General features: G+C 37.0%; 1 protein-coding gene across 2 annotated transcripts; it reads right to left on the bottom strand.

Moving 5' to 3' along the window:
- Positions 1 to 5,046: 5,046 nt before the first annotated feature.
- On the bottom strand, positions 5,047 to 5,539 carry LOC108293257 (28S ribosomal protein S18c, mitochondrial-like). Of its 2 annotated transcripts, XM_017514571.2 has the most exons (2): positions 5,258 to 5,539; positions 5,203 to 5,214 (listed from the first exon to the last, which is right to left on the bottom strand). In XM_017514571.2, the coding sequence occupies exons 1-2, from the start codon at positions 5,510 to 5,512 to the stop codon at positions 5,203 to 5,205; spliced, it is 267 nt and encodes an 88-aa protein (XP_017370060.1). In that variant the 5' UTR covers positions 5,513 to 5,539. The 2 variants fall into 2 exon arrangements, with proteins under 2 accessions (XP_037589392.1, XP_017370060.1); XM_037733464.1 differs by having other exon boundaries at positions 5,047 to 5,539.
- Between the last annotated feature and the right edge of the window lie 8,699 nt (positions 5,540 to 14,238).

Here is a 14,238-nt window from a genome sequence, read left to right as displayed (position 1 = left end):
TTGATATTGTCCATCTCAGTTGGAGGAAGACCTGACCAGTGCCTGGGATGTAAATGCAGTAGGGGGGATTGGTAAGGATCAGAGAAGATGACAGCTTTGTAGCTAAAATTCTAGTCGATGTTAGGGGACTGAAAGGCAAATCATAAAGCTAAGGCAGAGGCCAGTCAAGTGGCCTGAGCTAACATGGCAAGGGCAGGGACAGTGCTTCAGTTCAATGACATGTAGGAATCTTATTTTTAGGCAGGAGCTAATAATGTACAGTGTGTGTTCAAAATGTAGATTTCATTCAAGATACATCAGGCTTATGATAAAAAGACTTGTTTTTAATGTTTTTAATTTTAGGTAAGAGTCTTTGAAAACTGCTGGCATTATTTAGAACTGGCTTGAGCATTAGCAATTCTCAAATCTACAGATTTGAGCAAGGCTGGGGAAAGTGTAATTTTTTCTATCTGATATTAATGAATTATCACACATTGATTTATAATTATATTTATAATTACGTAATTTATTATTTATATCATATATTGACTCACTAGAAGTATGATCCATTGGCAAAGATCAAATTCATCAGATTTAATATGAAATTCTATGATGGTATTTGTGGTAGACAAAATAATGTCCCCCAAAAGATGCCCATGTCCTAATCTCTGGCACCTGTGAATACGTTACTTTACATGACAAAAGATACTTTTCAAATGTGACTAAAAGTAAAGAACTTGAGATGGGGAGATTATACTGGATTATCCAAGTAGGCCCAATTTAATCACACAGGTCATTAAAATTGGAGAACAGTTCCTGGCTGTAGTCAGAAAGAAAGATGCAAGCAGGAGAATGATTCAACACCAAGTTGCTAGTTCTGAGACACTGGGAACTGTGTTTAGAGAATGAATTCTGCCAAGAACCATAATGAGGGAGGAAACAAAGCTTCCACTAGATCCTCCAAAAAGGAACACAGCCCTGCTAATGCCTTCATTTTAGCCTGGTGAGACTCATGTTGGACTTCTCGCCTACAGAACAGTAAGATAACAGAATTGTGTTGTTTTAAGCCACTATGTTTGTGATGGCAGTAATTTGTTATGGCAGTAATATGAAACCCACATAATTATGCTATACAAGTTGGAGATTTATAAATTTTAAGCTCCTCATAGGCAAGGATTTCTGTTTTGTTCAGTGACATATATCAAGTGATTATAACAGTGCCTAGGAAATAGTAGATGCCCAATAAGTATTAGTTGACTTTTTGGTATTTAGTATTAGTCATATTTATTGGTCATTCCATCAACAAATCTTTTTTGAGTGCCTAGGCAAACATGGTCGGTGTGCTAGATGTTGCATGGGGATGTAAAAATATAAAAGACATATTTTCATGAAATCGGAGTCAAGAAACTTAGATCAGTCTTGAGCAAGAATAGGAGTCAGAAAATTATAGCTTTCAGGCCAGATCTTATCTACTGCTTATTTTTATAAATAATGGTTTGTTGAAACACAGTCCTGCTCATTAGTTTCCATATTATCTTTGGCCACTTTCATGCTACAGTGGCACAGTAGAGTGCTTATTTAGTTGTGACAGAGACCAGATGACCCACAAAGCCAAACATGTTTACTGTCTGGCCCTTTACAGAAAACAAAACAACAAACCTGTCAACTCCTGAGCTAGAACCCCATCTTTATGGGTTGTTAGCTGTATACTTCAGGAAAAGTACAACCTCTTGAAGCTTTACTTTTCTATAAAATTAAGGTGGTAGTATTTTTCTCATAGTGTGGTTGTGACAATTAAATGTTGAAAGAGAATTAAATGATGGCTTCCAGTACTTAGTATAGACGAATAATTCAGTAAATGGTAGTTGTTACTATTTTTTCTTTTTTTTTGAGGCAGAGTCTCCCTCTGTAGCTGGGCTGGAGTGCAGTGGCATGATCTTTGCTCACTGCAACCTCCTCCTCCCGGGTTCAAGTGATTCTCCTGCCTCAGCCTCCTGAGTAGCTGTGACTACGGGCGTGCACCACCACACCCAGCTAATTTTTGTATTTTTAGTAGAGACGGAGTTTCACCATGTTGGCCAGGATGATCTCGATCTCTTGACCTCATGATCAGCCTGCCTTGGCCTCCCAAAGTGCTGGGATTACGGATGTGAGCCACCATGCCCAGCCTGTTATGATTTTTTAAAAGATAATTTTGAGAGCAATTTTAGGTTCACAAGAAAATTGACAGAAAGATACAGAGATATCTCATAAACCTTATACCCTACATATGCATAGTCTCCCCAGTTATAAACATCTCCCACCAAAGTGATAAATTGGTTACAACTGATGAACTACACTGACACATCATTATCACTGAGAGTCCATAGTTTACGTTGGTGTGGTACATTCGTTCTGTGAATTTGAACAAATGTATTAATGGCATGTATCCATCATTATACTATCACACAGTATTTTTACTGCCCTGTAATTCCTCTGTACTCTACATATTCACGCCTCCCTTGCCCCTAACACCTGGAAACCCACCGATCTTTTTACTGTCTCCATAGTTTTGCCTTTTCTAGAATGTCATATAGTTAGAATAATATAGTCTGTAGCCTTTTAATGTTGCCTTATTTCACTTAGTAATATGAATTTAAGTTTCCTCAATGCCTTTCCATGGCTTGATAGCTCATTTCTTTTTAGCATATGAATGATACTCTATTGTCTCAATGTATCACAGTTTAATCATTCACATACTAAAGGACATCTTGGCAGCTTCCAAGTTTTGGTGATTAATAAAGCTGCTATAAACATCTGTGTACAAGTTTCTATATGGATATAGGTTTTCAACTCCTTTGGGTAAATAACAAGGAGGTGATGTGATTGCTGGATTGTATAGTAAAGTATCTTTAGTTTTGGAAGAAATCACGAAACTGTCTTCCAAAGTGGCTGTGCCATTTTACATTTCCACCAAGAAAGAATGAGAATTCCTGTGCTCCACATCATTGCGAGCATTTACTATTTTTACTGTTTGGGGTTTTAGCCATCCTCATAGATGTATATTGGTATCTCATTGTTGCTTTAATTTGCCTTTCCCTAATGACACATGATGTGGAGGATATTTTCAATACCATACACTAAGTCCTAGCTAGCAAAAAGGCAAGAAAAGGAAATAAGAAATATATAGATTGAGAAGAAAGAAATAAAACTGTTCTTATTTGTAGATAACATGTTTGTCAATGTTGAAAATCTGAAAGAATTGACAAAATCCTCCTGGAACTAATAAGCTATTATAGCAAGGTTGCAGGATGTAAGCTTAATATCCAAAAATTAATTGTTTTCCTATATATCGACCATGAACATGTGAGATTTGAAGTTTAAAAACACAATATTATTTGCTTTAGCACCCACAAAAATGAAATACTTAGGTATAAATCTAAGGAAACATGTACAAAATCTATATGAGGAAAGCTACAAAACTCTGATTAAAGTTACCATCTTTTCATATGTGTATTGACTTCTCCTCTCTAACTATGAAAGTCCTAGATAACATCTTTGTCTACTATAAGGCTGTTTAATCTAAATTGAAAATTTGTTGTTTAACGTAGCCACTTTCATCAATTATTTTAGCTAGATCCTCTGGATAACTTGCTGCAGCTTCTACACCAGCACTTGCTGCTTTACCTTGTGCTTTTATGTTATAGAGGTGGCTTCTTTTCTTTTCTCTTTCTTTTCTTTTTTTCCTTTCCTTTCCTTTTCTTTGCCTTGCTTTTCTTTTCTTTTCTTTTTGGAGATAAAGTCTTGCTCTGTTGCCCAGGCTCAGTGCAGTGGCATGATCTTGGCTCACTGCAACCTCTGCCTCCTGGGTTCAAGTGATTCTACTGCCTCAGTCTCCTGAGCAGTTGGGTGTACAGGCGCATGCCACCATGTCCGTCTAATTTTTGTATTTTTAGTAGAGACGGGGTTTTGCCATGTTGGCCAGGATGGTCTTGAACTCCTGACCTTGTGATTCACCCGCCTTGGCCTCCTAGAGTGCTGGGATTACAGGTGTGAGCCACCATGCCCAGTCCACCTTGGAGTTCTTAACTCTCAGAGTTGTTCATGCTCTGCCTACAGCAATTGTCAATTACAGTCCAGATTTTCCTGTATCAGCTTTGGTTCCCAAAAAGGTTTCTGCTCTGCTATGTTGTAATTCTCTGTATCCACCTACCTGTCCCTTCAATCTTGGGGACAGCAGTTTGCCTTGTGACCACACTTCTCTTACGGATCTAAGAAGAATTGTTGAGTTTTCAGTTTGTTCAGCATTTTACTTGTTAGGACAAAGTGGTGACTTCCAAATTCTTTACGTGCAGAATTGGAAACTGGAAGTCCCCATAAAAATGTTATGATTTTAAGAAATAGATTCTACTGTTATCCTCCTGCTGCTATCACCAATGCTACCACAATCAAGTTGAATAAGAAAGACATGACCACAAAAGGTGTTCTGGAAAATTACATGAATGTATATATATATATAATATTTTCTAGAAAATTGTATATAAATATTTAATATATATTAAGTCAATATATATATATTTGTTTATTAAAACTCAGATCCACTTTGCTTCGTTGGAATTATTACGGTCCAGCACCTACTGTTTAGCTGACAACATTGCAGCTGGTTTTATCTATATTACCTCATCCTGATGAAGAATAGTAAAGATCTTTACCTTCTCAGTCTGGGCTAATTTTCGATTTCTCTTTATGCTTTAAGATGATTTTTAAATGTAATAATTTATATAATTTTATACAATATTGTCATCACATTTACTGCTAACCCTTGAAATCCCCACTTATTGGTTAATGGCTAGACTTCTGTGTGTGTGGTACATTGTATTTTCAAAGATGGCCATAACTATATTTAACATCCCACATACACTTTGCAATGTGATCTTGCCCCTCCTCTAAGGAAAGGTAGAGTCAGCTTTTTTTCACCTGTTTGGAATGGAATGCATCTCAAGTGATACTGCGTAACATCTATGGATGAGCCTTAAGAGATCTGTAGCTTACTCATTCACCTTTTTGCACAGTCATTCTTTGCTGTAAAATAAGTTTATTGGTGGTAACGTGATAGAAGTTGTTCCTGATATCTGCTGTTACAAACTTTAGGGTCCTTGAGATATGCAGGATCCTTGTATGTAACTAGCATAAACCCCATTATTTGAGCTCTCTTAATTGCTTTTGTTATTTCTTTCTCTTTCTTCACACAAAGACCTGTAATGTGCCTTCCATAAATGCCTCCAGTAAATGGTGAAACAAGCTGGGCCAAAAGCTGTACCTTCTTATAATCTACATGCTTTCCACATAAAATACATTTCTTAAGAGGTTCTTTATAAGGGCTTTCCATTGGAATGGGCAGATCCTCATTGCTGGATATCTGTTTATATTGTGAAAATCCTCTTCTCCACAGCACTGTGTGAGTCCTGGGATGTGTAAGGCTGATAGCAGCCGTTACCAGCTGTGTCACCTTCTTCCTCCCTAGACCACCGCAAACAGCAACCATAGCGGCCATGGTTCTGTGTTTCTTCCACTTCCTGTCCTGAATAGTCGTTCTTTGACCCCGTTTACCTTATTGTGAAGAAACCCAAGTAGCTATGTGGAGAGTCCCACCTGCAGGAGAACTAAAGCCTCTGGCTGACAACTCAGTAAACATTTTGAATTTTGTAAATATCCCTGTATCTTAGCCAATGCCGTGTGAGGCAGAAGAAACACTTCATTAATAAACAATCATGAAAGATAATATTGATTTTAGAAACCACTACATTTTTTGGATGCATGTTACATAGCAATAGATAATTGAAATACTAAATTTATGTGACAAGTTATCTTCTGCTTTAAGATCTCTAACTGTTCATGGGAATCTATGACACAAAGTTTTTGAATGTCAGATGCGGACTAGCAATACAGATGTTAAGCCATCATTTAGAATCATTTTCGAAAGTTTCAAGTTTTTCTGAAGAGAAGTGAAGGCTGAAGAGGGGTGAGGAGCAATAGGATGTTTCCAGAGATCTGTTACTGGAGGAAGCATCATCTGGAAAATACTCTGAATAAAAGTAAAATTTCCTTATCTTTTGATGTTGTCACCATCATTTAGCAGTGTATTACTTTTTCATCTTGGCGTTTTTACTACTCACCTTTTGCTTTCTTTTCACAATTCCACAACTCATGTGGTTTCTCCTGTTTGGAAGAACTTTCTACTTTCTAGTTATTTGATGAATGCCTACTTATTTTAAGAAGGCTAGCTCAAATAGCACCCCTTTCAGAAGACATTTCTGATGCTTTTAGCCAAAAATTCTGTATATCACTGGACATGAGATGTTATCCAAGTTCATGAGTGGACAGAATAAAAAATATTGGCCGACGGGGTACGGTGGCTTATGCCTGTAATCCCAGCACTTTGGGAGGCGGAGGCAGGCAGATCACCTGAGGTCAGGAGTTTGAGACCGGCCTGACCAACATGGGGAAACCCCATCTCTACTAAAAATACAAAATTAGCCAGGCATGGTGGTGCATGCCTGTAATCCCACCTACTTGGGAGGCTGAGGCAGGAGAATCGCTTCAACCCAGGATGCCATGATTGCAGTGAGCTGAGATCACGCCATTGCACTCCAGCCTGGGCAACAGGAGCAAAACACTGTCTCAGAAAAAAAATTGGCCAACTCAAATATATTTTGAAGATATTAAAATATTTATAATATATTTGAATATATTTCAAATACACTTTCAAAGATGATTCTAAACGATGGCTTCATATCTGTATTGCTAGTACTCAATACATTTGACCAATCCACATGACTACACACACACACACACACACACACACGTATATATAGTCTACTGACAATATCAAATGTATCAAAAAGTTACACATGCATATTTAAAATCACATTTATAAAACCTCAGTTATTTTAGAAATATTGCTTTGTGATATTTTCACTTTTTTAAAACAATGTTACTCAAACGTGGCACCTATGCCTTCAGTATCATTATCTTTATGATCACTAAGATCACTCATTTTGGTTCTCCAACATGATTTTCCAGAACACGCTATCTTTGCTTTCACTTATGTTGTCCCAAATATACCACTTCCTGTAATGCTGCTACTAGAAGCTTTAACTCAAGCTGCAAAAATCCTGTATGATTAGAAGAGTGTTTCATTTCTTTATTTTCCATTCTTTCCTTTAGGCATATATTAGTGATTTCCACAAATGAACCATATATCATCATTTGCACATGTAAAGCCACATACCCTAAGATTATTTACTGAGTTTAGGCCAAGTATGTTTTCCTCTTTAAAAAACTAATTATTATTTTTTCTTAGTGACTTGTAATATAGGAAAATACCCTGATTATTTTAGCTGAAATTGGTTGATACTGATTTAAAACAGGTGTTTTCAACCCTAGCTGGAGCCTAGAATTACTTGAAGAGCATAAAAACTGTAAGCAAGGCACCCTGAGGTCCTCTCCCCAGTGTTCTAATTTGATTGATCTGGGATGCAGCCTTGGAATTTTAGTTTGTGAAATCTCCCCAGAGAATTGTAATGTGCAACAAGAGTTTAGAACCACTGATTTGAAACCATTATTAGTAGAGCAGTGGTTCTCAAAATAAGGTCCTCAGACTAGCAGCATGAGCATTACTTGGGTATTTGTTAGAACTATGAATGCTTCAGCCTCACTCTAGACCTCAAAGTTTTAGGATGGGGCTCAGCAATCTGTATTTTAAAAAACACTCCAGTTGATTCTGATGTACCCTGAAGTAAGAGACCCAAGGAAGGAAGAGGATATCATAGAAAGAAAACATGAACTATAGATTTGGGAGATAAATGAGCAGAGGGAAACTCCAGGGTACTTTAAAATTACTACTGATTTCCTTCACCAATGTGAACAAACAAAGGTTTACAATTCCCAAATTAAGGCCTTGAGTACCTTGTCTACCTGAGATTGTGTTTAGGCTAATATGTTTTTCTGGAATAGTAGTTTGTTGTTCAAAGTATATTTATTGATGGAACATGTAGTGTGACACAATGTATGAGGAATGCAATATAAGGGGGAGGTAATTTGTAGAAAAATGACTTGCCTTGTATTCAAGCATATATAGTAACCTCTCTGAATTCCTATATATAGTGCTTTACCTGTACATGTTTTAGGTATTGACCACATTCCACATTGCAATGTAGTTAATTGCTTAAGCTTTTTCTCTAAAGCTAGACTAAGTATTCTGAGAAGGATCCAGGATCAAGCAAGAATATAAAGAATCGGGATCATGAACAGATGCACAAACCAAAAGGTGCCAGATTAAATGGCATTGATCAGAGGACACCCAAAACAGTTATTCTCTAAGCTTTCCTGTGTCCTGAAGTCTAGCTTTTATTTTATGCTTCCTCCAGTCTCCTATTTTGCCCTAATTTCCAGAAACATAATGGAAAAAGATAAGGCAGTATTCTAATTATTTCATGGTTGGTTCCAAGCAAGGGGAAGTGGGTTGGCCAAATAATTCCTCTACAAGGCATGGCTAGCTCTGTGCATCTTTAAAGGGCAAGCAAGTGGAGGAGGCACTCATTAATTCTGGGGCCGTATGGATAGATGCATACACAATACAAGAATTTTGGCCTTATTGGCTATACAACACAGTACCTATAGTTAACAATAAGGTATTATGTATCTAAAATTTGGTAGGAGGGGTAAATTCATATTAAGTGTTCTTACTCTCCTCCATGCACAAAACCACAAAGGCAGACAAGAAAACTTTTGGGGGTGATGAATATATTTATAACCTGGATTATGATGGTAACATGAGTTTATACATATGTACAAAATCATCAAATTGTTATATTAATTTTGTGCTATTTCTGTGTAAAAATTATACCTAGGAAATTATTCCTTAACAATTATAGCTGGTAAAAATAGATTTTAGGATGGTGCCATTGACCATGATATCTTAGGGCTCAAACAGAGGCAAGAGAGACTCCTAAAGTATAAATCTTCTTTTTAGTGGTAATTTTAGGAGTCACCCACACAAGTGGCTGATAAATATACAATGTCCACTTGTACAGATAAATATAAAATGTTCTAATGTTACCTCAAGGCCTTAATTTAGGAATTGTAAACCTTTGGTTTTTCACACTGGTGAAGAAATCAGTAGTAACTTTAAAATACCCTTGAGTTTCCCTCTGTTCATTTATCTCCCAAATCTATAGTTCATGATTTCTTTCTGTGATATCCTCTTCCTTCTAATAATTGGCTTCTGAGATTAATAAATTATTGGAAGCATAGGAAAAAATGAAAATTTGTCTCTTTGAGAACAGGAACACATTTTTTTTTAAGAGAGAAAAATGAAAAGATTCAGTTATTGTTTTTAAAGCCAGAGGCAGATTGTGCTGGCAATAAAGGAGAATTTGTGAGCTGCTTTGTGGAATTGAAAGTTCTGCCCTTGCTTTCTGTGCCACACTTAGAGAGCCTATTCATCTGTCCTTTCAACACCACCAGTATTTTTGTAAACATGAAAAACACAACGAAATAACCTCAAGCTTTTAATTGCTGTGGAAACAAGTTGTAGGAAAAATACAAGACCGATGACGTATATCCTGAGCATTCATTGCTCTGTAACAATATTAGAAGAGAACAAACACCTTGAGATGGCATTAGTTCTGAACACCTTTCCTTAGGGAATGCACTCAGGAATAATCTCCTGAGTTTGCAGAAGACATGAATTTGTTAAAAAGGGTGGGAATCTAAAAAGTAGTTCCCTATTATGTATCACCAAGCAGACTTGCTCAACACCACTCTTAACTGCCTCTAGTTGCCTTCCAGTGCCCCAAAGACAGGGATGTTAAATGCTACATTACCCGGATTCACTTGTAGCTGGTATTCTTCATGTCTGCCAAGGGGATATATTAACACTGGAGATTGGGAAGGCAGAAGCAAGCACCATATAGCATGGCCAAGGAACTCTTTTGAAAGGCAAGGTGGTGGAAGCATTTGGTTCTTTTGAGGCATGTGTGGAAAAATTGTAGTGTCCAGTCCAAGCTTTATCGGTGCCAGGTAGAGGGCAGCTGTAAAAATAGCAACTACAGATTTCATGGAATACTTCTGTATGGTGATTGGAATTTCTCGTGGGTGCATGGCTGCTGGTTATGTATCATCTAAGCTCATTTTCTTTTCCTTTTCTGAGTTGGAGTCTCACTCTGTCACCCAGGCTGGAGTGTAGTGGCGCAATCTTGGCTCACTGCAACCTCTGCCTCCCAGGTTCAAGTGATTCTCCTGTCTCAGCCTCCTGAGTAGCTGGGATTGCAAGAACGCACCACCACGCCTGGCTAATTTTTTATATTTTTAGTGGAGGCGGGTTTTACTATGTCGGCAGGCTGGTCTTGAACACCTGACTTCATGATCCACCCGCCTTGGTCTCCCAAAGTACTGGGATTACAGGCGTGAGTCACTGTGCCCGGCCTTGTTTTCTTGATCCTTCCCAAACTTCTTAAGACCTCTGGTCTCTAAAGGTTAGAAGGAAAATTTAGCACCTAGGACAACTTTGAGATACTAACAAGGGAAGAGACATTGTGAACGTGAGTGTAAGTATTTTGAAAAAAATAAAGCACCACTCTTCATATGTTTCTCTACATCACCGTAAACTCCCATGCACCTTTGCCTTTCTGTATTTCCTTACCTATCCACTGCCAGTACTTGTATCTTATGTCCACATGGTTTTTGGAGTCCCATAAGCCAAGGTGGCATCCAGCCTCCATGTCTTACAAACAGTGTGGCCTTTGGCTAGCCACCATTTTGCTCTGAGTCCACATTGTAAAACTATAACTTTTCCTGTTCGTAGCTATATACAATCATGTTTCTATTAAATTAATCAGTTAAAATAAATAGATATGTTAATTTATTTGAGTTGCCCTACTTGGCCATCGAAACAAAACTAACATTACCATCTCACACATGGACATACACACATATACAACTAACTAGCTATGTCAGGTTCCTTGGTTCTCTGTTGAGGCTAGCAAAAATCATGTTTGGAACCTCCATCTCGCAAGCAGTGACAAGTAGGGTTAATCCCAGTTCCTTTATGACCTCATCACTGGGTTTCAGAAGGGGCCAGTGTCACCTAGGGAATTGATGTTTAGCATGCAGGCTGTTAAAAAGGGACCTTTGAAGACATGGTAAGACTAGTAGAGAACCAGGGAACTTGATGAAGCCAGGATGTGTGTTCATGTTTTTATGCGTGTGTGCACATGTCTGTAGGAGGTGATTGAGTTTGTTTCGTTTTGATGAAAAATCAGGGCATCTCAAATAAATTAAGAATCCAATTTGTTTTAACTGATTCATTATGTATGAATCATGCAAAAATATGAGTGGGGAAGGTGTAGTTTTATAATGATCAAAACAGGAAAATAAACTTTTCTTTAAATAAAGAAGATCACTATTTATTCCAAAAATGTTGACAAAAAAGAAAAGAAATGTTTTATTTCATTACCAATGGTTTTAAAACAGTTAAAATATAAGTAAGATAAGATGGGGTTGTACCACATGTTGCCGGAGGGGCAGCCACATACAAAAACTATTGTGGCTGCAAAGAACTCTCATCAGAATGGATTTTTACAGGGTATTCCCAAAAGAAAGATGAATTACAGAAGAAACAATGATCAGAATTACTCAATTGTTATGTTAGATTTATCTTTTATTTTGAGGAAAATGGGACTAAAAACAGAGAGAGAGAGTAGAATAAAAATGATCAAGAGGGAAGTAAATGCTGAGATATGTAAGGAATAAGGCATGCCTGCCTGTTTTAAATGAATCTATCTTCAGAACGATATGAATTACCTACAAGGGTAAGGAAAAGGTGTTTGCATATGATAAACATGCATGAAACATTCTCGAGAATTTGGGGAAAATGTGTCTAAAAGTCTCTAGTCAGAGAATGCATATGCAACCAACAACTACAACATGAATTCTTGCTTGTTGAAATTACAAAGTAGGTTGTTAACAGACTGTGACTGAATGCTTAGAAAAGAACATGGTGATTACTAGGAGATAGTTTAGGTTCACCAAGAATATCTTATGCAAAACTAATCTTGTTTCACTTTTTGTTTTGAGTTTTAGATGGAAAGGTAAAATTCCATAGGCATAATGTGTTTTCATTTAATTCATCAATGTCATAGAACTATTTTATGGAATCTATATAGGGAAAAATAGAGAAAGGTAGACTGGATAATATTCAGTTAAATAGATTTGTAGTTTGTCAAACAATCTCAGCTTCTCCCCCTACCCCATGAGTAGTCTTTCCTTCAAAACAAATAAAATGTAGAATATCTCAGCCATTGGTCTTGTCTTACTCAACATTTTAACGATATGTATAATGACATAGAAGGCATACTTATCAAATTTGCAGATGACATAAAGCTTGGAGCAATGGCTAATACATCGAGTAGCTGAATCTTAATTCAAAACAATCTTGACAGGTTGGAATGCTGGCCAAAGCTAACAAGATGAAATTTAATAGTTATAAATGTTAAATCCTGTACTTAGGTTCAGAAAAAAAAAAATCAAATGTACAAATGCTAGATGAGAGGAAATTTTGCCTAGAAGCCATTTCTATGAAAAAATGCTAGTTCTTTTTCAGACTATATATTCAATATGAACTGCCAACTTCCACTGATAGAAGGCCATTCATTGAGATAATATTCATTACATTCCTACTATGTGCCAACATATTAATTATCTTATTTAACTCTTAAAAAATCTCCCTCTAAGACAGTTCTATTTATTTGTGCTTTATAGATAAGAAAACCCATTAAGATGTTCACCTGTATACTGTTATTAAATGTTAAGGCTTCAATTCAAACTGGATTCTCTTTTTCCAGGTTCAGCATTCCAGTAGCACTTGCCACTCAAAATAATGCCTGTAGACCAGCAGCTTACTAGAAATAGTAGAATCTTGGCCTTCTCCCCAAACCAACTGAATCAGAATTTTCATTTTAAGAGAGGCTTGATCTCATTGCCAGTCATTTTATAGCAGAGTTGAAATATATCTGAGAAGGAAGATCCTAAGGGATCCTAAGGGGAAGTGTCTGAATAGTAAAATTTGAGAAGCACTGCATTGTATCACACCTCAGATTACCACTATAGGGACAAGTAGTACCACATCTGCCTCAGTTTACCACTGTAGAAACAACATAGCATCTCAGGAGGGTGGCTGGTTGACTAGTGGCTTACGCAGGCCTCACAGGATGAAGTTATTTTGATTATGTCTGTCAGTAACCATATCTGCACTGGTTGTATCACATTGGAAAAATCTGACTTGGTTTTTTCTGCCAGATTTTAAGATGAAATATTAATAAACTGAGAAGTCCAAGACACATAAAGATGTGTTCAGATATGTTGAAAACAGATCTAAGAAGAAGAATGGAAGAAATTATGTAGCTTTGAGAAGAGTTGCAAATAAGGCAGGATAATTTTCCTCAAGTATTTGGAGGAATGCCACTTGGAAAAGGGACTTTTTTTTTTTGATTGATTCATCTTTTCCATTTCTTTTTTCTCATTTACCAGATATTTGTGGAGAATCTAATGTGTATCTTTCATTGAAATATACATATCTATCAAAGTATTGCCTTTTATTTGTTTTGTGGGGGAAAGACTGTGTGTAGTGTTGGAGAAGGAGATAACCATTAAGATTATTGTTGAGAATAAGAAAGACAAGGTGACTGTTCTCAAGGAGATAATAACCCAGGAGTTATATATTACACAGCACATTATGTGTAAAGGTAATATACATGTAAATAAACACATGTCAAAATTATTTCAGAAAATTATAAGTGCTCTCCAGGTGACAGAGAATTGGAGGGAACTAGTTTAGTCCTTGGGGTCAGGCAGTCAGGGAAGTCTTCTCAGAGATGACATTTAAGCTCAATCATGAGTGACAAGATGGAATCAGCTATGTAAAGAATAGAGGGAGAGCATTCCAGATAGGAGGAAGAGTAAATGCAAAGGCTCTGGGGAAGAATCAAGCCTAGCATAGTCTAGGACAGTCCTAAATGGGACAATAAAAGGATGAAATGGCCAAATGTAGCCCTCCCTCCAAGCTTATCTGCAGATTGAATTTGTGTGATGATGGGTATATTTTTCCTCTGTGCTATTCTCAGCTATGGCGGGAGGCTGAAACAGTAACTGATCAGTTACCATGGTTTCCAATGGAGGCAATGTAGCATGTAATTATTATATACAGCTATCATTACTAAA

This window comes from Cebus imitator, unplaced genomic scaffold (genome assembly GCF_001604975.1).
Source record: "Cebus imitator isolate Cc_AM_T3 unplaced genomic scaffold, Cebus_imitator-1.0 Scaffold527, whole genome shotgun sequence".
Taxonomy (NCBI): domain Eukaryota; kingdom Metazoa; phylum Chordata; class Mammalia; order Primates; family Cebidae; genus Cebus; species Cebus imitator.
Note: the sequence above shows the minus strand (reverse complement) of the source record. Positions and strands in the feature narration are given on the sequence as shown.